Source organism: Typopeltis vanoorti, chromosome 19, assembly GCF_054136105.1.
Source record: "Typopeltis vanoorti isolate ZY-2024b chromosome 19, IOZ_Tvanoo_1.0, whole genome shotgun sequence".
In the NCBI taxonomy this organism is placed as follows: Eukaryota; Metazoa; Arthropoda; class Arachnida; order Uropygi; family Thelyphonidae; genus Typopeltis; species Typopeltis vanoorti.
The window spans coordinates 35,769,520-35,793,645 of record NC_143567.1 but is presented as its reverse complement, the minus strand read 5'-3'; the positions used below and the strand labels follow the sequence as shown (position 1 = coordinate 35,793,645).

The 24,126-nt window shown below is 35.2% G+C and overlaps 1 protein-coding gene across 1 annotated transcript in view; it reads right to left on the bottom strand.

Annotated features, from left to right (window-relative positions):
* BRWD3 (bromodomain and WD repeat-containing protein) overlaps nucleotides 1-24,126 on the bottom strand; it is a 451,316-nt gene that overhangs the window by 333,175 nt on the left and 94,015 nt on the right. The window contains 3 exon segments of the mRNA XM_090409588.1: nucleotides 14,601-14,761; nucleotides 14,869-14,919; nucleotides 22,902-23,006. Coding sequence (XP_090265714.1) covers nucleotides 14,601-14,761; nucleotides 14,869-14,919; nucleotides 22,902-23,006 — 317 coding nt within the window.

Here is a 24,126-nt window from a genome sequence, read left to right as displayed (position 1 = left end):
GATAATTGTTGACTTGTGTTGGATCTTTTCAAGTTTTTGGATAGCAATGGCAGTTAGCTTATGCCTCTGAAAATGTTTCCTCACTAAGTATCTGCTGTATAGTAATACTATAAGATCCAGAGAGCATGATGGAAAATCTTTTATCATATCATCAATTTCTTTCAATATTCAAAATTCAGGAGGATATGAAGCTGATGTTGAGATTCCAGCAAAATTTTCTCCCAAAGTGTCGACAGTAGCTTTGAAATCAGCAACAGTTTGGAACATCCATTATATTCCATGGTAAACAAACAAACGATATAACGTTACACTTTATATCCACTTTTTCATTTTCCAGATTTTATCCCATACAATTTTTGCACCGGTTGTTTGATTAACAATGATAGAAACTGGATGTAAGATTGTTTATGATTCTGATGTCTCACATAATGTGCTTTGGCCTGAGCACGTTCAAAAGCTATTAGATTTAATGTAGCAGGGAATATATGAAATACAATCCCATACTCTATCTTGATGTTTTTTGCCTGCTTAACACTCTGAGTTTCATCATGCCCATGGATACAGTGGAAATCAAAATGATGTTTTTGGAATTGTGGCTGTTGCTGCCTGGACACAACTTGTGACAGACTTCACTGTTTCATTAATAAGTGTTTGACTGCTTCAGCATTAAATTTTGAAAGATGGAAAAAAGTATTTCAGTGAGCCTGGTCCATTTTCCACATGGGGGTGTAGGAGAACGTTGTTGCAAATACAATGCAAATAACAGGAAAATTAATTGCTTCCATAGATATTCTCTTGAACATCCCAAATGAGCAGTGGAAAAATAGCAAGCAGGAGAGAAGAAATTATAAGATCTAGTGCAGAATATGAGCAGGTAGACATATGAAAGAAGGTACTGACTATTATTAAGAAGGGAGAGGTCATAACTGTCAAGCATTCTGCAGCCCAGGCATGCACCAAGCTAATTCTGGAGCACAAACCTTCAAAACATTCAGAATGACATCAGGACCAGATTTTTTGGAGTCCAGTGGACAAAATTCTTCTGATTTCTTTCTGTTAAAAAAAATATATATATATAAAAAATAATAATAAAAAATTGAATGCTGTGTCTTGTCTTTGGAATGGCAAACCTGCCATACCAGTCAGACATGTATCAAGTATTTGGAATAACCAATTTATAACTGAATCTTAAAAGATTGACGTCCTCATCCCCTATTACATCTAACATAATTTGGAACATATTCATTTTGCATGCTGGAAAAAATGACGAAAATGCAAAATGGTCTTGCTCTGAAATCAAAACATGGTTTCTGGCTACTTCAAGCTTCCAATAAGAAAATGATAATCACACTGGATAATTAAACTCTACTACCTAGTGGAGTGCTGCACCACAAAGGTGAAGTGAAGGATGACAGTACCACACCTTATCCTCAGCCTACATTAGTTCACGTCTCGATAGTTTCCTCAAGTCTGACATTTTAACGCCTTCTGGCTGGTATATCCAAACCGTCTAATAGGTTCAATGAGAAAGCTGAATGCATAAGTTTTAGTTATTGTACACTGATTGATTTCACTGAAGTTTGGTGCACTGACAGTGAACTGTCACAATCAGTTTCATCAACATTTTAAACTTCTTTAGCCCTAGACACTACAATTATGCAATGTCTTGGTTCTTCCCAAGATGAATCAGTTTAGTCCCCAATTCAGTTCCAAGATAGTCATATCCTTGACAAATATCTCTATAAGTGATATAATTGAACTGGTTCAGACCAAATTTCAATATATAACTATTTCCAACATGACTGAAGTTCTTTGGTTTAATATATTCAGTTTTTAATTTCTCATCATCATCAAATTCCTCACATGTACCTCAATGATATCCTGTGTACAGGATATCATATTACTACATGAAAAACTTACATCACCACCAACTTCTTATCTACAATTTTCAGATCTTACATTTCTATCTTCTAAGACACTTTTTACTGTATCAATCCACCTATATCTTGGTCTTCCTCTGGTTCTTTTTCCTGGCAGAGAACACTTGTTTTGCTAATCTTTCCTCTCCCATTCTGTTTAAGTGACCATACCATCTGAGATTAGCACTGCTAACATATTCATGGATGCTAATAATGTCAAGTTCTTTTGTGATACTCTCCTTTTTAATAACATATTTCCATTGATGCCATCTGTTCATGCCCCTAATCATTCTCAGGACTCTCATATCTGAGGTCTGTCTTTGGTCAAGTGTTTTATTTCTAACCTAGTTCTCAGATCCATAAGTTAAAATTGGATTGAACACCATCTTGTATACAGCTAATTTAGTATTTTGACTAATTTCTCTCTTATTCCATAAAAATTTATTCAGTTGACTTCCTACCATACCAGCTTTGTTGATTCTGTTGTTTATTATCATATTTAATTTACCATCTTCACTTAAAATTGTACCTAAGCAGCTGAAATGTTTTACTTGTTCTATAGGTTCTCCATTGACAATGCAGTTGATATTTTCAATGCTTCTGCTATTTTCATTGTCACTGACATGTTATTGCTGACCTTCATACCATAATTATCATAACAGTTATGCGATTTAGTCAGGGAATCTTGCAGACTTCTAGTGGATTTATTTATTATTATTATTATTATGTAACACCACCAGGAAGTCCAAAGGAAAATTAATAACAAACATTTTATTTATTCTAAGTCATTGCAAGACATATAAAATAATAATATAATGATTATGACAACTCAAAAAAAAAATTTTAAAAAATAATAATAATATAAGAATGGGTTGCTTAAGGGTCAAAGCTGTATAACTGAGAGCAGACCTCCACATAGCCTTTAAAGGAATGCAGAGAACTGACCAGGGCTTCTGACCTAATGTCCAATCCTCACCTTCTCGTGGTGCATCTACTTGCATCTACTTGGATACTGAACGAACGAGGATGGGCTGGCAATTTGGGATTTACCTGACCAAATTGTATTCTTATTGGTTAAACCAATATAAAAAATGATGGTACGATATGACAAAATTTCATGCCGGTTGGGGCATCACCCGGTTAAACAGGGTCCCTGTTGTTTTCGCCAGGGAACCAGGGCGAACAGCGAAAAGTCAGCTAGTGGAACAAATCTGAAAACAAACCCCAACTCAACATCACCAGGGTTAAAGATCGGTACTATCAACATAAGAAACCTGAATGGCAAAGAAATGGAGCTAGCTGAGGAATTAGATAAGTACCAGATCGACATAATAGGGGTGATTGAAACAAAAAAGACAAAAACTGGTGAGATCTTTCTGAGCAATAAATACAAAATGTTATATTCAGGCAATGACAATCAAGGAAAAGGAGTAGCCATAGTATTCATCACAAAATACAAGGATAATATTCTTGAATGACAGTCAGTCTCAAGTAGAGTAATGTGGGCAAATATGAGAATAAGGAACTGGACAATGAGAATTATTTGTGCCCATGGTCCCACAGAAAGTTCTACTAAGGTAGAAGTGGAGGAATTTTTTGATGCTTAAGAAAAAGCAACTGACACAATGAAAAAGGAAAAGTTGGTCCTTGTTGGGGATATAAACAGCAGAATAGGAAATGATTGTAAGACATACAAAAATATTTTGGGATAATTTGGAGAAAAGAGCAAAGCTAATAATAATGGCAAATACCTGTTGGATTTCTGCTTAGGACAGGGACTGGTTACTGCTAACACCATGTTCCAATATAAAAATTTGCACAAATTCACATGGAGAGAAGAGGCAAGGAATAAGAGAAGTCTCAATGACTATGTTATTGTTTAAAGTGATGTTTTCTCCCTGGTGCAAGACACCAGGGTGTACAGAGGATTTGAAATTGGAAGTGATCACTATTTAGTCTTGAGCAGGATAAAATTGAATTTCATATTGAAAAGAATAACACGTAAGAAAGTTTTAAAGCGAATAAAAGTTGAGCAGCTCTCAGATGTGAACTGTAAACTAAAATACACAAAGATTATTGAAGAAAAAAATGAAAGAGTTTGAGAACAGGAATCAAACCTTGGAGATTCAGTGGCAAACTCTGAAGAAAACATTGATTGATTCTTCCAGAGAGGCATGTGGTGAGGTTGTCTGCAAGGATAAAAAAATCAGAACTTCCTGGTGGACACATGAAGTTAAAGAGGCAGTGAAGGAAAAGAAGAAAGCATATCAAAAGTTCCTATCAAATAAGTCAGCTTGTGCTCTTAGAGAATACAGAGACAAATGCAAGAATGCTAAAGACTGTGTAAAACTAGCTAAACAAAAGTCACGGGAGGACTTTGGCAAGAATATAGAAAATAAATAACCAGAAGGTGAGAAAATATTCTGGAGGTTCTTGAAGAAGTTAGAGATGATAAAGGTGACATGAAAACAGGAGAAAAAGATATCCTTGAAGTATGGAGTAATTACTTTGAAAAACTGCTAAATGAAACAAGCAGTGATGACAGCAAAGTGGTAAAAAAACACTGACCAGGCATGCAGTAAGGAATCCATATCTATACTTGAAGTAGAAAAAGCCATCAAAGGCTTGAAATGTGGAAAGGCAGTAGGAGTAGATGATATTCGACCAGAAATGCTGAAGTATGGTGGTATAAGAGTCTTACAGTGGCTGCACTGCATAGTTCAGAAAGCCTGGACAGAGGGACGAATACCCGATGATTGGAGCAGAGCTCTCATAGTACCCATATATAAAAAGGGAAATAAAACTGAATGTGAGAATTAGAGAGGTATTTCCCTACTGTGGCAAGATCTATGCAAGTATACTTGAGAAACAGTTGAGAAGAATTGTGGAAGAAAAGCTTGGTGAAGAACAAACTGGATTCAGGCCAAATAGAGGCTGTTAGGATCAGATCTTCACTTTACGACAAATAGTCGAGAAAGCATGGGAATATAACATAGATCTGTATTTAAGTTTTGTCGATTTGGAAAAGGCATATGACAAGGTTCCAAGAGAGAAGCTATTCAATACGCTACAGTTATATGGGGTCAATGGGGCATTATATCAAGCAATACTTAATCTTTATTTGAGTTGTAAGTCAGCAGTTATAATTGAAGGAAGTATAGGAAGATGGTTTAATGTTAAATCTGGTGTGAGACAAGGATGTACATTATCCCCTCTGTTATTCAGTATCTATATGGATCACATTATGTAGGAAAGTGGCATTAAACATGATATCAGAATTGGAGATGATGTTAATGTCAGCTCTTTGCTTTATGCGGATCATGTTATACTTCTAAATAAATCCGCTACAAGTCTGCAAGATTCTCTGACTAAATTGAATAGCTGTTGTAATAGATAAGGTATGAAGGTCAGCAATAAAAAGACAAAGACAATGAAAATAGGCAGAATCATTGAAAATGTCAACTGTGTCGTGAATGGAGAACCTGTGGAACAAGTGAAACATTTCTGCTACTTAGGCATGATTTTTAGTGAAAATGGTAAATTAAATATAGAAATAGACTACAGAATCATCAAAGCTGGTATGGTGGGAAGTCAATTGAATAAATTCATATGGAATAAGAGAGAAACTAGTCGGAACACTAAATTAGCTGTATACAAGACAGTATTCAAACCAGTTTTAACTTATGGATCTGAGAGCTGGGTCAGAAGTAAAACACTTGACCAAAGACTAGAAACTGCAGATATGAGAGTCCTGAGAAAGAATATAGGCATGAACAGATGGCCTCAATGGCAATATCATATTAAAAACGAGGATATTAGGGAAGAACTTGACATTGTCAACATCCAGGAATGCGTTAGCAGAGCTAATCTCAGGTGGTCACTTAAACAGAATGGGTGAAGAAAGATTAGGAAAACAAGTGTTCTCTGCCAGGTTGGCAACAAAACGACCCAGAGGAAGACCAAGATATAGGTGGATTGATACGGTACAAAGTGCCTTAGACGATAGAAATGTAAGATCTGATAATGTTGGAGTCTTGACAAGTAACAGACTGATTTGGAGGAAAATTGTAGATAGGAAGTTAGTAATGATGTAATTTTTTTCATATAGTACTATCATATCCTGCACCCCTTGAGGGTACATGGCAGGAATTTGATGATGATGATGATATAAAGAATATTTTTATTATATTAATATTTACAATAGATAGCATTTAATCCAAATTAACTTTTATTTGAATAAAACAAATATTTATATATTTATACTTACTAAAAAAAAGTATAAACTCTCATTAATAACCATCACAAAAATTTACAGAGCCTCCTGTTAGTTTGAAATTTTTTGTGTTTGTGTTGAAATAAAATAGTTCTATATATATTTGGGGGGGGGGGTCAATATTTTGAGGAATTTTTTAAATGTTACTGAAAAAATTTTTTTGAAAAATGATATTTTCGGGTTAAAAAATATATATATATATAGATACTTGCATAATATAATTATAGTAATTTAATTTCAGTAATTTATTTTTTTCCCGACACTTGATAAAGTTTATAACCAGCCTGCCAAAATTTGGACTCAAAGATTGTGAGCACATGACCTTCATTATGGCAGAAAGGTTGAGATCGGTTAATCTTGATCTGTGGGCTGTTTTGTTACCTTTCATAGATGAGAATAATTGTTCACGTAAATAGGTGCTTTCAAAATAACAGAATTTTTGCTGCAAAATTTTTTATTTCCAGATATTTTTGTGTGTATGTATATATATATATATATATTATATTTTTAACAGTATACTTTTAGTACACCAACTTCTTGGTATTTCGCTTTTAGAATGGAATCATTTTGGAAATCAATAAGTTCCATTTGAATACAAATAGGAGCTTTTTTCGAAATTAAAGGAAAAAGGACCTGTAAAAAGCGAAAAACTTCTTCTTGCTCCTTAAAATCTTTAAATCGCCTATCAAATTCTTCTTTTATCTTTTCTAGTTTGGGACAATATTGAGAAAAGGTAAAACTTTGATTCTTATTGTTCAACTGTTCACACATAGGAAAATAATTTAGAATATTCTCTTTTAAATGATTTTGAAACAAAAGTAACTTACATCTAAAACTTGCCAGTGCATCATACATGTGTTATTAACTGATCTTTCCCCTGAAGTTTGACATTTAAATCATTCATGTGTCCTGTAATATCAACTAAGAATGCTAGATCTTGTACCCATGTCTGATCATTAAGAAATGCAACATCATAATTTTTTATTTCTAGGAACAATTTGATCTACTCTAAATGTAAAAAAAAAGCTTTTTTAGAACCTTATGATAAGATAACCAACAAATCTCTCTGTAATAAGGTAGCCCTTCCAATTCACTCTCCAAGTCTTTCAGAAATTGTGCAAACTGGCGGTGATTGAGGCATCTGGATTAAATGAAGTTCACAGTATTTGTCACAGACTTGAGTATGCTGCTCATTTCCAATACTTTGGAGCACAGGACCTGCTGATGAATAATGCAGTGGAAAGTTGTGGTTTTGGAATGTCTGGATACATTTCCTTTAACTTTGCTGAAGTCTTGACACAAAACCTTTATTTTTGCCTGTCATTGCTGGAGCACCATCGGTTGTCACTGCTGCGAGCCTGTTCAGAGGAAGTTGGTATTTTTCCAAAATGCCCCACATGGCATCAAAAATGTCTTCCCCTGTGTGGTTCCATGGATGGGAATCATTTCCAAGAACTCTTCAGTAATATTCATATTGTCGTTGCAAGCCCAAAGAAACAAAGCAACTTGAGCCACATCGTTAATATTGAAACTTTCATCAAGTGCAATTGAAAAGCACTGTACGTTTGCAGATATTTCTTGCAACTGGTCATGCAGATTATCTGCCATTTCGGTTATTCTTTCGATCACAGTATTTCTGGACAAAGAAATATCGCGAAATACTTGCACATTTTTTGGGACATACGTTTCCGGCTGCTTTTATCATACACTCCTTAACCAAGGAACCGTCACTAAAAGGTTTGGAACGTTTCACCAATAAATAGCTGATTCAATCTTTCATAATTTTTGAAAATACTTGTTGTTGACTTTGAAGCGAATTCTTCATACTTTTTAATTTTTCTTCTCTCAGTTTACCCTCAAAGCATGAATATTGTTCTTTGTGAATTTTATCGTAGTGGCTTTTTATATTATATTCTTTGGCGACACTAAATGTGCATTACAAATAATGCACACAATTTTGTCCTATGTTTCAGTGCAAAAGTAATTCAATTCCCATTTTTCTTGAAATTTTCTCCCCTCATCAGCAATTTTTTTTTTTTTGTTAGCTTGGAAAGCGACATTGCCTTGGTGAATAAATATATTATTAATATTATTAACAATTTTATAAAAATGTTCGAATAAAAAAGCACAAAACTGTATACCAGTGCACAATACAATTTAAAATAAAAATAAAAAATAATAACAAAAGGGATTTTCTCACTGCTAAGTTGTCGTTGAATCGTGTTCAGCACACTGACTTCAAAGATCACTAATTGACTGCAGCAAGCAATTATAAACTCAGCTGGATTCACATGAGTGCGTATGCTGCGCTTCACGTGAACAGCTGGTAGCCAATAGAATTCGACTTTTTCAGCACGCTACCAGCAGCGTGCTATACATTAACAATGAAAGCATAAATATAGTTTATGATTGATTAGGATTGGATCTAACATTGAAATTGCAATATAAATTTTTATTACTGCAATTATATTATAGCAGGTCGTTGCATCCATATTGTAAATGTCGTATGAAAACGAATAAATCGATACCGTATTTACTTGAATATAATTCGCACTTTCCCCCCCCAAAAAATTAAAGCCAAAAAATCATGGTGCGAGATATATGCGGGGATTTTTAGAAACCAAAGTTTTCAGGAAAAAAAACTGAAAATGGGGATGACTTACCAAGAATCCCCTCTTCATTATAGCTACTTCCAGCCTCGAGAGGGGTTTCTTTGTGTGCATTGTCAAAGTCATCTATCACAATACCATCATCTTCTTTCCCATTATTCCAAGTAAAAATTGATAGTAATTTTCAAGATTTTAGATACGTAACGAACACCCTTCACAAATGTCTGAGAAGTGAAAGCAGAACGTGAAATAGACAGCAATGGTAGGCCAATAGAGATAGAACTGATATGAAGATGTGGATATGATTGGTGTGCTATTAACAAAAAATCGCGTTACCAAAACACAAAGTCAAGCCGACATTTTTGAGCTGAAATGCTAATTCTCTTCAACCAAATTCCATAATATCTGAAACTGTCATAACGACATTCAATCTATATGTCTTAGTTTTAAGATGTTTACGGATTTTATTGCAGCTTTGTGTTTGAGTTAGTGGGCACTCATACACATCTAACTAAAAATATTGATTTTAGTTAGATACCGTGTTTGCTGGTGCAACATATGGTTTTGCTTGAGTCTAAACAGCATGGTTAATATGGGAGGGGACATGTGATTCATTAGTGAGTGTCGTTTTTATACTAGTTGTTTCTAATTGCACTAAAGAAATATATTACAGATGTTGAGAAATATATTACACAGAGAGCAAATGTCTCTGTACTTCATTTAGTGGTACAATAAACTACTTGTTTTTCTTGCATCTGCAGTATAGTGGCAGTTGGGGAAAGGCATGTTGTTTACCATGGGGAGCGAGTTATCGTCCTGACGTGAAAGTGGTTAAACTTTATTTTCGTGTGTAATGTATATGCAAAACTTTTTAATTTCTTTTTTTCATAAAGTAAAATCAGGGTAGACGGATGTGAGTCATATCAAGGGCAAGTTATATTCAAGCAAATATGGTATTTCTTTTTATTACAAAAGCAACCATTCTTTTTTTTTAATCTTTCTTTGAGGTGTCAGAGGACACAAGAAATTGCTTTGGGGGCTGCACGTGGATTGCCAGTTTGACACCCCTGATATAGATAATGAATAACAGAGGGGATAATGTACATCCTTGTCTAAAACCAGATTTAACATTAAACCATCTCCCTGTACTTCCTTCAATTCTAACTGCTGACTTACAATTCGACTAAGTACTACTTGATATAATGCCCCATTGACACCATATAACTATAGTATTTTGAATAGCTTTTCTCTTGGCATCTTGTCATATGCCTTTTCCAGATCTACAAAACTTAAATACAGATCTTTGTTATATTCCCATGATTTCTCAACTATTTGTCATAAAGTGAAAATCTGATTCTGACAGTCTCTATTTGGCCTGAATCCAGCTTGTTCTTCACCAAGCTTCCCTTTCACAATCTTCCTCAACTGTGTCTCAAGTATATTTGCATATATCTTACCAGGAATACTCAGTAAGGAAATACCTCTGTAATTCTCACATTCAGTTTTATTTCCTTTTTGTATATGGGTACTATGACAGTTCTACTCCAATCATCTGGAATTCGTCCCTCTATCCAGGCCTTCTGAACTATGAAGTGCAACCACTGTAAGACTTTTATATCACCATACTCGAGCATTTCTGGTTGAATATTATCTACTCCTGCTGCCTTTCCATAATTCAGGCTTTTGATGGCTTTTTCTACTTTAAGTATGGATATGTATTCCTGATTGCATGCCTGGTCAGTGTTTTTCACCACTGTGCTGTCACTGATTGTTTCATTTAGCAGTTTTTCGAAGTAATTATTCCATGCTTCAAGGATATCTTTTTCTCCAGTTTCATGTCACTTCTAATTCCTTTTACAACACTCTTTCCTCCATTTCTGAGCTTTTTCTTTTTTCAACAACCTCCAGAATATCTTTCCACCTTCTTAATATTTATTTTCTATGTTCTTACCAAAGTCTTCCCATGACTTTTGTTTAGCTAGTTTTACACAGTGTTTAGCATTCTTGCATTTGTCTCTATATTCTCTTACTTATTTGACAGGAACTTTTGATATGCTTTCTTCTTTTCCTTCACTGAATTTTTAAACTTCCTGTGTCCACCATGAGGTTCTGATTTTTCTATCCTTGCAGAGAACCTCACCAAATGCCTCTCTGGGTGAATCAATCAATGTTTTCTTCAGGATTTGCCACTGAATTCTTCCAAGGTTTAATTTCTGTTCTCAAACACTTTCATTTTTTCTTCAATAATGTTTGTGTATTTTAGTCTATAGTTCAGATCTGAGAGATGTTCAACTTTTATTCACTTTAAAACTTTCTTACATGTTCTTCTTTTCGATATGAAATTCAATTTTATCCTGCTCAAGACTAAATAGTGATCACTTCCAATTTCAAATCCTCTGTACACTCTGCTGTCCTGCACCAGGGAGAAAACGTCACTATCAACAATAACACTGTCAATGAGACTTTTATTATTTTTTGCCTCTTCTCTCCATGTGAATTTGTGCACATTTTTATTTTGGAACATGGTGTTAGTAATAACCAGTCCATGTCCTGAGCAGAAATTCAACAGGTATTTGCCATTATTATTAGCTTTGCTCTTTTCTCCAAATTTTCCCAAAATATTTTTGTATGTCTCCCAATCATTTCCTGCTGTGCTATTTAGATCCCCAACAAGGACTAACTTTTCCTTTTTCATTATGTCAGTTGCTTGCTCTAAAGCCTCACAAAATTCTTCCACCTCTACCTTAGTAGAACCTTCTGTCAGACTATAGGCACAAATAAGTCTCATTGCTCAGTTCCCCATTCTGATATTTGCCCACATTACTCTACTTGATATTGCCTGCCATTCAAGAAGATTAGCCCCATATTTAGTGTTGAATACTATAGCTACTCCTTCTTTTCCCTTATTGTCATTGCCCAAATAGAATGTTTTCTATTTATTGCTCAGAAAGATACTTATCCAATTCCTCAGCTAGCTCCATTTCTTTGCTATTCAGGCTTCTTATGTTGATAGTACCGATCTTGAACTCTGGTGATGTTGAGTTGGGATGTGTTTCAGGATTTGTTCCAGTAGCTGAGTGTTCACTGTTTGCTCTGGCTCCCTGGCAAAAACAATGGGAGCCTTATTTCACAGAACATCCCAGCTGGAATGAAATTCTGTCATGTTGCACCATCATTTTTATATTGTGGTTTAAGCCAACAAGAATACAATTTGGTCAACTGAATTCGAAATTGCTAGCCAAATCTCATTTGTTCCATATCTAGGTAGGTACCTAACAGGGTGCATCACGAGAAGGTGAGGATTGGTCGACTGGTGAGGTGAGGTCAGAAGCCATGGTCGGTTCTTCACATTCCTTTAAAGGCTATGTGAAGGTCTCCTCTCAGTTATACAGTTTTTAATTTCTTTAACCTTATAATTTGATTACTTTTAGTATTCTTTCTTCCATTTCTAAGCTTTTTGAAACAGCTTTTTTCAGAACATTTTATCACCCTCATTGACACTTTTACAAAAAAAAAAAAAAAAAAAAAAAAAAAAAAAAAAAAAAAAAATTTGTATTCTTTCAGGATTGATTTTCATTTCTTGGTTTCCAAAATCCTGTTTAACTTCTGAAGTCCAACAGTTCAGATTTCTCTATCCCTGCAGATAACTTCAGTATATTCTTCTCAGTACATTCTTTGTATTCATGTGTCCTGAAGAGTTTGGAGATGTCTCTATCAACAATAACTTAATTGATAAGATTTATTTTTTTGTATGTTCTTTCCATGTGAATTTATGTGCTTCATGTTGGAATATGGTATAAGTAATGAACAGTCCAGATCCTAAACAGAAATATAGCAGGTACTTACCATTATGATTAACCCTGTCTTCTTCAAATTTTTCTAGAATATTCTGTATGCTTATGATTCATTTCCTACTCTGATATTCAACAAGAATTAATTTTCTTTGAGTCAATTATACTCTCTAACAATTTAAAAGAATTACTCTACTTCTTCACTACTGATACTTTCTGGGATAACAAGCAGAGATAATTTTCACTGCCCAATTATCTATTTTTGAAATTATTCCAAATCATTCTATTTGAAAGTGTGAACATTCTGATATTACTAGCAAGGAACTGCTACATTTCCTTTGAGGACTGCTTCTTTAGCATTCCTGTGTTGCCCATAAAGTTTTTATTTTTCAATGCTTGCAAATATCTCCACTACATGCTTCCCTCCTTCAGACATATTCTTCAGATTTTGTGACTAACTCTCAAGATGCATAAATCTCATGTAACATAAATTATATATATATATATATATATATATATATATATATATATATATATATATATATATATATATACATCCATCAATTTCCAAGAATAAAGCATAAGCCACATTAAAGATAATGTTTTTTCATCAGCTTATTTTGCAGCCACAAATGAAAAATGTTACTATAACCATTTGGTAAGAATACCATGCTTGTAGTGGTGATATCTCTTTTTTTCTTCTTCTTCATTCAAGATTTAGGTCATAAGCCCATTTTGGCATCTAAAGAAGTTACTTTCATTATTTTCCTAAGTCTTCCTATGTCTCTTTTTCCTTTAGGTTTACATGTACTTATTTTCTTTGGTAGTCTTCCATCTTTCATTCATTGTATACGTTCTCTCCAATTCTTCTGATGTTCTTTTACAATTTATTGAACTTATTTGTAATTCATTTCTTATTTCATATTCAATCCATTCTCATACATCCTTTACCTGCTCAAAGGAATTTCATTTCACCGGCTTGTGTACTACTTTTATTTTTCTCCCTCTTCTCTAACCAACTTTCTAAACCATATAATATTGTTCATATTGAATGGTTCCATAAAATTTAAATTGTGTTTTTTTTCTTGTTCTGCCTTTTGTTGTTCAACATTATACTGCCACAGACTGCTCAAAAATAGTATAATTTATTATTTACATCATTATCAATTTCATAATTTATATCACATCCTAAACATTGAAAGTGTCACTTGTCCTACAGTCTGGATTTCAATTACTATTTGGGTTCTGGAATACTGTTCCCAGAATGCCAAACTTTTATTTAATGAGATTTGCAAATCTGTAAATGGTAACCAAATCTTTACCTGACTTTTTAATGATTACTTGAACATCTGCAAAAAAAACATTGTATTTACAGTGTATGTTACAGAATGATATTTATTTCTGGATGACTACAGATTTCCACTTCCTTATCAGATCATCTCTCTCTCTATATATATATTAAATAAGATAGAATAAAAAGTTACATTCCTGTCAAACTCCTTGATTAGCTTATATTTGTGGTGTTATACATTCAATAATATTTATGATTACTGTTGTATTCTTATATAAATTCATTTAATAAATGTTCTGGATAGTGACCTAAATTAAAGCTAAAAAACTGTGTTGCGAGATACGTGTGGGAATTTTCGGAAACTAAAGTTTTCAGAAAAAAAAATTAAAATGGTGCGACTTACGAAGAAGCTCCTACTCGCTGTCACTACTTTTAGCATACTGCAAGTGACATAAAAATTATAGAAACTATTGAGTGAGAATATTTTCATGGAGATAGGGAAGGAATTAATGGCAGTAATAAGTTATTTATAATTAGAGGACAGTATTCGAATGCTTTGAGACATGTAAATGCAATCAGTTTAAAGTTATGTCTGTTCATCCAGGATTGGGACAACATACTGGATTTTTTTTTATTTTATTTTGTATGTTTTAAGTATTTCATATCATAGCAGCATAGTTTTCTGAAGTACATTTTAGAATTACATCAAAGACTTACAGTGAATATATATCTTCCTGTCCTGTCAAAGAGAACACAATAAACAGAAGAGAGATGACCCAACAGTCGACGGTACATTTGCTGACGAGAATATAACTTGCAGGAAAGAGAATGTAAATGGCTGGCAGATCCACTCAGTTCCCTGCACATCAAAATTTGTGCTGAAATAAATGAAATATTTGACACATAAATAAACACACACAAGTTTATAAAAGTTTTAAAATAAGATAAAGATAAGATAAAACAAATATTATAATGATGAACTTACTTTTTTTAAATACTTCATCCATGAAAATATATTGATAATAGCTCCTTAAGTCTAATTATAAAATTTCATCTAATAATGAAATTAACTAATATGTATACCTGAACATTTAACTTCTTTAAAATGTATAAAACTATCGTTCTCCTTTTTACTCATTAAAGATATTATATCAAAATATATGTATTTAACAACTACATGTAAATGATCAGAACAGCTTATCTCAACAAGAGCATAAAGTATTATTATCTGAGCCAATAATGTAGCATTATACTTCGCTTCCCCTACACCCACAAGATCTTGAACTATGAATAAATTGCATCCAGTGACATACTTCGTGTGAGCAGAACGCGACATTCTAATGGATTCTAAAAGCTTAGAGGAGATATTTTAGAAAATCAGAAATTATAGAAAGTATTTTTAACTTGGGTATAATTATGTTAAAGATACCAAGCGATTTTAAACCTGGTTTTACTCCATTTTTCCCAAGTGAGCAAACAGACAAAATGTCAAGTTTGCGCCTGCAATTGATGCAAGACTAGCTGATCCCACAGGATCAGACCAAGGTCAACGTGCAAGACCAAGACCTTGGTCTTGCACTACCTGTGGGATCAGCTAGTCTTGCATCAATTGCAGGCGCAAACTTGACATTTTGTCTGTTTGCTCACTTGGGAAAAATGGAGTAAAACCAGGTTTAAAATTGCTTGGTATCTTTAACATAATTATACCCAAGTTAAAAATACTTTCTACATTTAGATCTCCTCCTGAGATTTTTATTTAATAAGGTTAAAACACCTTATGGTAACTTGTTTTGGTAAAATACTTATAAGCTCTGCATTACTAAATCTTGGTATTTCTAGCCTGGCTCCCACTGATGAGACCTCAATAAAGGTCGAAACCGGTCTGGGTAGTGGCCCCTTGCCTTTAATACAAAACATCATACATCCCCTTCTTGGAGATGTGTTTTGGCATTAAGGGTAAATATTAAGATTAGTGATCAGAGCTTGCTCCACCTTTACCACGAGTTGCCTTGGTCTTGCACTACCTGTGGGATCAGCTAGTCTTGCATCAATTGCAGGCGCAAACGTGACATTTTGTCTGTTTGCTCACTTGGAAAAAATGGAGTAAAACCAGGTTTAAAATTGCTTGGTATCTTTAACATCAGAAAATAGGCAGTAATACTAAAAACACCTGCTGCATACTGAAAGGATAAGCTATAAAATCAGCAAAACATTTGAGGTATTTAAGCATAATTTTTAGTGAGAGTGGCAAATTAAATATGGAAATAAACAACAGATTAACTAATGTTGGAATGGTAGGTAGTCAAATGAATAAATCAATATGGAAGAGACAAATTAGTCAAAACAGTAACTTAGCAGTATACAAGACAGTGTTCAAATCTGGACTGAGAGTGGGTTAAAAAATAAAGCGATGATCAAAGATTAGTATTCACAGATATGAAAGTTATGAGAAAAATCAGGGGAATGAACAAATAGCATCAAATGCAGAATCATTAATGAAAATTAATATATGTTAATTTTTAATTTCATTCCTGATGATGCATTTAATTTAAAGGAATTTCATTCAGGAATGTGAGAGCAGAAGTAATCTCAGGTGGTATGGTCACTTAAAAAGAACAGGAAAGGATAGGTTAGCAAAATCGGTCTCTGGTGGCAGGATAGTGAAAAACATCAAGAAAAAGACCAAGATCTAGGAGGATTAATGCAGTAATGAGTGCTTAGAAGATCAAAATTTAACAGCTGATAATAACAGAATCCTAGCAGACAATAGCAGATTAATTTGGAGGAAAACTGTTTGTAGGAAGTTAATAATAATGTGAAATTATTCATGTAATCGGTCATAGTACCATGTACACTCCTTGAAAGTACACATCAGGAATTTGAGATGTGGAGCGCGCACACACCCACCCACCCACCCACCAACCCACACACACACACACACACAGAGAGTACTCAACTTGTGATATATGCAAATATGCAATCCATGACCAATTATACAACAGTCATCACATGAACACATTCATACATTCACCATTAATGCTATCCATAGACCAAGATGTTATTGCTGCCGTCAAGAAATATTTATTTAAGAAATGCTTCTGCTCAAGCTACTGTGGCCATTGAGAGTGAGAAACCTCTCAGGGACTTTTGGTAGGAATATAATATCTTGCAGATGCAGCAGAGAATGAAGTGACAGAACTAAAACCAAATAAGTGAAATAATTTTTATTAGAATGAAGGTGTTCATCTCCCATTTCTACCCAAAAGTCCAGATTGCTATCCAAACTTAGATTTTCTGACTATGCCAAAGCAGTTTCAAGAAAAGTATTCAGCATATGGCAAGTAGATGGAAATGAAATATAAATTAGAAATTCACATACATAAATTTCTAATAAATAAAATAAAAAAATAATTATTTAAATTATGGGGATATTAAATCCCACATTGTTTTTAAACCGAATAAGAAACTCAAAGATCGGAATCAAAGAGTTTCATGCCGAATATAGTAAACTATAAAAGTATCGGCGACTACTAGCGTAAACTAAAGCACATAGTCCAAGTACGTAGTACAAACTAGTGCAACGCGTAGCAAAGTGGGGAAGTTCTGATCGCTATTCTTAGTATTTCCCATAATGTTAAACCCATCTCCTAGGAGATATATGATGTCATACATTATGGTGGGAGGTCACTACCCAGACCGGTTTTAATACCAACTTAATTTTAATTTGGTATTAAAATTTTAATACCAAATTAATACCAGGGGGTTTATCCCCTGGTATTAATTTGGTCTAGTAACTCACTGATGAGATCTCAATAAAGATCGAAACCGGTACGGGCAGTGACCTCCCACCATAATGTATGACATTATATATCTCCTAGGAGATCGGTTTTACATTATGGGAAATACTAAGAATAGCGATCAGATCTTCCCCACCTTTGCTACGAGTTGCAAAGGTGGGGAATATAAACTAGTAGTATAAACTACTAGTTTATACTACATACTTGGACTACGTGCTTTAGCTTACGCTAGTAGTTGCCGATACTTTTATAATTTACTATATTCGGCATGAAACTCTATATTTTTACATAAATATAGAGCCTACTGGCTCTATATTTATGTAAAAAAAATAAATTTTTTATTAGGAATTTACTGACCAGCTACTATGTTATACTGCAGAGGTGTTTTTAAAATTAATTATTTTATTGAATTTTGTGATTCTATTGTTAACATACTGAACTTACTTAGGCTCTTTGATTCCGATCTTTGAGTTTCTTATTCGGTTTAAAAACAATGTGGGATTTAATATACGCTTAATTTAAATAATGTTTACATTGCCGAAAGGAAGCCTACTGGCTCTATATTTATGTAAAAAAAATAAATTTTTTATTAGGAATTTACTGACCAGCTACTATGTTATACTGCAGAGGTGTTTTTAAAATTAATTATTTTATTGAATTTTGTGATTCCATTGTTAACATACTGAACTTACTTAGGCAAAAAATTTACATTGATAGAATTTACTTCCATGAAAGTTTGAGTTTCGGTCTTTAATTTCATCAAATAAAGAAAGAGAGAGAATCTCAATTTATAAATAATTGATTGTTGGAAGTTTTTTCCCACTTGGTTAGACTATAATAAATTTAGTTTAATCCTTTATCCATGTGTCATAGTTGTATGTTCCCATGAAGATGGCAATGAGACATTGCCGAAATATAGGAGGTATTTATTAACGTTTCTTTTAATTAATATTCCAGTATATGTTGTAAATTCCTTAAATAATTTAATAATCATGTGTTACCAATATATAAGCCTATCTAAAAGAATCATGACCTTTATCCAAGTGTAAGCAAATCCTCATGGGCTCACTTTAGTGAGTACAAGCATGGCAAACCCGAGGTACCTGATGCTGGACCATGCCTTACTTCATGTAATATACATCTGTTATATTATCTGTAGGGTGGTCCTCTCCCCTTCTTTCTTTGCTTCTTTCTTCCCTTCTTGCTCCTTACCCCCAATGCTATTAGAGTATTCGGAGCTAGTATGCCATGAAGGGGGGGGGGGGATACTAGCTCCAATTGGTGCCGGTTCCAAGCCCGGATAAATGGTGAGAGTTGACGTCAGGAAAGGCATCTGGTCGTAAAACTTCACTGCCAGCTCTAGCTATGATCAAATGAGTCTAAAAGAAAGTGATACAAAGGCTAGGACATACCCCTTAAGCGACATGCAACCATATTGCCCTACAGCTGCAAGAAGTGGATCAGGGCTACTGCATCAAGGGTGGGTGCGGTTAAAGAAGCGAGCCCAGTAAGTGGAGAGAATGTTGCAAGCATGACTGGAAGGGGAAGAGAGGTGGCAGACATGATGAAGACGAGGAAGTTGGACATTTTATGTGTGCAGGAGACAAGGTGGAAGGGGGAAAAGGTGAAGGAACTAGGAGACGGGTATAAATTGTTCTACTCTGGAGCGAATAGAGGCAAGAAATGGTGTCGGAATTGTGGTATGTGGCAGAATGAAGGACGACGTATTGGAAGTGGGTAGGAGGAATGACAGGATCACACGAATGAAACTGGGTCTTGAAGAAGAACAACTGATCATCTTATGTGTATACGCCCCACAAGTTGGCTGTACAGCAGAAGAGAAAGATGAATTCTGGAATGTGCGAGATGAAGAAATGAGGGAACTGGATTGTCAGAGGAGACTTGAACGGACAAATAGGGAGACAGAATAGGGAATGTGAAAGGGTGCATGGTGGCCATGGAGTGGAAATGATGAACCAGGAAGGAGAGAGAGGATTTTGGACTTTGCAGTAGCGTTTGATCTGGCATTTGTGAACTCCTTTTTCTGCAAGAGGGAAGAGCATTTGATAACTAACATTCAGAAGTGGCAACAATAGTTCACAGATAGACTACATTTTGACTAGAAGAAAACATCTTAAGGCAGCAACAAATTGTAAGGTAATCCCAACAGATCAGGTGGCGCAGCAACACCGGCTGCTGTGCACAGACTTTAAAATAAAGTCAAAGATAAGAACTTTTGGAAGCTATGGGAGGAAGAAAATTAAGTGGTTTTGCTTAAAAGAAGAGGGTGTGAGGAACCGTTTTAGGTAGAAGGTATTAGAGAGGATTTCGGATGGACTAGAAAGTGTACAAGATTGGTGGAGACATAATTCAAATGTAATTCTAAGCTGTGCAATTGAGGTGCTTAGTGAAACATCCAGAAAGATTAGAGAGCAGAAGGAGGGTTGTGGTGGAATGATAATATACAAGATGCAGTGACGGCTAAGAGGAAGGCAAAGCAGAGGTGGGACAAGTCCAGAGTGGTAGAGGACAGAGAGGAATACATAGACAAAAAGTGAGAAGCCAAAAGAGTTGTTGCACAGGTGAAGGCCATGGCATATCAAGACCTTTATGATCAATTAGAAACAAAGGAAGGACAGAGAAAGCTTTATCGACTGGCAAAATGTAGAAACAAGGCATCAAAGGATATCATACATGTGAGGCAGATAAAAGACTCTGGAGGAAGGGTATTAAGGAGGGACGTGGATATAAGAAACAGATGGAGAATATACTTTGCAGGGCTTTTGAATGAAGAAAATGCAAGGACTCACAGAGAAGATGGAGGAGCCTAATGAGGGGATGATGCAGAACATTAGTAGAGTGGAAGTAAAGGAAGCCATAAAGAGAATGAAGAATGGAGAATCGGTAGGCCCTGATAGGATCCCAGTGGAAGGCACTAGGGGAAGTGGGAATTGACCTGCTGTGGGACCTGTTCATAAAAGTTTGTCAACAGGAAAATATACCTGAGGAATGGAGGGAAAGTACTCTTGTCCCCATCTACAAGAGTAAAGGAGATGCCCAAGATTGTAAGAATTATAGAGGAATAAAGTTGATGTCCCACACACAATGAAGATCCTAGAGAGGGTTCTTGATGGAAGACTGAGGAAGGAGGTAGAGATTGCAAAGGAGCAATTTGGCTTCGTGCCTGATCGATCGACGACAGATGCTATCTTTGGGTTATGGCAGATGATGGAAAAGTTTCGAGAGAAGCAACGGGAGCTACACCTGGTTTTTATTGATCTGGAGAAAGCGTATGATAGAGTGCCAAGGGAGAAGAAGAAGGTAGCGGAGAAATATGTCAGGTTGATGCAGGATGTACAGAAATGTGAAGACAAGAGTTCGAAACTGCCTGGGAGAGACAGAAAGTTTTCCAGTGACAGTTGGCTTGCAGCAAGGATCAGCATTAAGTCCATTCCTGTTTAATATTGTGATGGAGGTGGTGATGGAAGACGCGCCTTGGACTATGTTGTATGCAGATGACATCGTGCTGTGTATAGAATCAAGAGAAGTGGCAGCTAAACTAGAAAGTTGGAGGAAAGTACTGGAAGAGAGGTATGAGACTGAGCAGAAGTAAGACAGAGTTTATGTGTTGCAATGTGGATGGCAACCAAGAGACAGATTTAGAGCTGGAAGGAGATGTCATCAGGAAGGTCAGTGACTTTAGATACTTAGGTTCAACAATGAAAGAGGATGGTGAGGCTGAGAAGGAAGTGAGATGCAGGATACAAGCAGGATGGAAGAACTGGAGAGAGATGGCGGGAGTGCTATGCGATAAGAGGGTGCCAATCAATCTAAAAGGCAAAATCTACAGGACAGTAGTGGGACCAGCGATGACGTATGCTATGGATACTGTGGCCCTGAGGAAAAATAACATCAGCAGGATGGAGGTAGCAGAGATGAGAATGCTTAGGTGGATGTACGGTGTAACCAGAAAGGATCGTCTGAGAAATGACTATGTAAGGGGAATGGTGAAAGTTATGAACTTAGGAGCAAAGATACAGGAGGCGAGATTGAGATGGTCTGGTCATGTGATGAGGACGGAGAAAGAGTATGTGGGAAGAAAGGTCATGCAGATGGATGTGCAAGGGAGGAGGAAATGCGGACGGCCAAAGAAGAGATGATGGAGGAGGACTTGAGGATGAAGAACTTGGATATGGCTACAGCCCAAGACAGGAGGTTGTGGAGGTGACTCACCACAAACAGTGACCCTAAAGTGGGAAAAGCTGCAAAGAAGAAGATCCAAGTGTAAGCAAACAAAGTTTGCACCTGAGGCAACTCATGGTAAAGGTGGACCAAGCTCTCATCACTTGTCTTAATATCTCCCATAATGCAAAGCACATCTCCTTGCGGACATGCGGGTATTAAGGGAAGGGCCACTAACCAGACTGGTATTGACCTTTATTGAGGTTTCATCAGTGGGAACCAGACCCAGGTCTGGCTCTGGGTAAAGGTGGACCAAGCTCTCATCACTTGTCTTAGTATCTCCCATAATGAATTTATATATACACACACACACACACACACACACACACACACACACACACACACACACACACACACACACACACACACAGTGATACCCCGAAGTTACGTGGGACCAACAAAAAGTGCGCAAGTCGAATTCGTGTAACTCGGGGTATAATTTTGCATGTAATTTATATATACAAACATACAACTGGGACCAAAGGTTTACAAAAACACCTATATTTTTAAGAAATATAATCATAATTGTAGTTTTTCATACATAAAAAAAAGAAAGTTATTTCTGTGTCAATGGTTTCATAAAATCTAATAGATTCATCTGACGGCATAATGTCTTTTTCTTGTCGTGCAAAATTTCTTCATAGCAAGCCAGTGATTTTTTTATTCCTTGCCTTGTGGCTACAATTCGTTCGTCATTAGAATCTATGTCCTCCAAAATCTGTAAACCTTTCTTAATTAAGCTGAGACCTTCTGAGATCTCCTACCATATTTCAATATGCTCTAATAAAAAAAAAGGAAGCAAGCATTCTGGGGGAAACAGATGCAATTTTTTTTTTTTTTTTTTTTTTTTTTTTTTTTAAATAATTCTCTTAATATCAAAAAGCAAGAAGGCAAATGACAAGAATCATAAAAATATTGAAATTCTTTGTCACCACAAATAATCAAAATATGATAATGAATTTACATTTAATGTACTTACTTATGTTGGGAGGATAATTGTAGCGAACTGCAGGTGATGGATAAAATGGTGCTCCATGATAACGGGCAGCTAAGAAAGAACATTGTATTCTGGGACGTAAAAGACCTAACAATAATTAAAAAAAAAAATTCAAATTTTCAAAAACAATGTTACAAGTAATTACATTAATGAAAACAAAACAGCCTAAATTGACTTCTTTTTTTTTTTAATTATTTTTATGTTGTGCTCACTCACAAAAGGTTATTTGCAAACCTATAGTACAATTTTGTACCATGGGTGGGCTACGAATATTTTTCCCAATTTTTATCAAATTTTTAATTTATTCGTAACACAGTCTGGAAACTATGCTCCAGAAACTAAAGATAGCACTTTTTCGAGTGCCACTTCAGGCCTCCCATAAACAGAGCAGTGGTCTCATATCGAACAATGAAATTCATCTCCCTACCTAAAGACAATCATAAACATCCATCACAGCAGGATTTGAACCTGCAGCATGCTGGTTGAAGAGCAGGTACACTAATTATGTGGCCAACTAGGCCAGCAAAACCCCTAACATAAAAATATTAATATATCACAATTAAGTAAATGATCATAAAACCACAAAAATGGCAAGTTTCATAACTGCATTTTTGTATGCCATCATTCATTATCACAACAACTGAACTTGGACAAAATTATATCTATGTGCTGAAGACAATTTTATTTTATCTAATTTTGTCATTCACATGATCCAAAAACTAAAAAAGTTACCGTATTTTTCGGACCATAAGACGCACCTTTTTACATAGAAAAATTGACTGAAAATTGGGGTGCGTCTTATGGTCTGAAGGTAACATTAAAATACGAATCTTTACACCATACCGAAGCTGTTAGCGGAGTTCATTTACTGGCACAATATGTTAATAAAATTAGTAAGTACGCCACTGAAGGTAGGTACCTAAGTTATCTCACTGCATGTGGGTGAATTACCAATTTAGAGCATCAACAGTCATTAGTGTGTAAACATATGCACTTTTGTACGGCTCATTTGAATTATTTTTTTATAAGTCGTTAAAATTTTTATCTTAAAATTAGAAAAAATGAGTGTAAAACAAAAAAGACTTTCATATAATGTGAGTTATAAATTAAATGTGATAAATTATGCAAAACAATATGGAAACAGAGCAGCAGAAAGACAGTTTGGTCCACCACCAACAGAAAAAATGGTTCGTGAGTGGAGAAAACA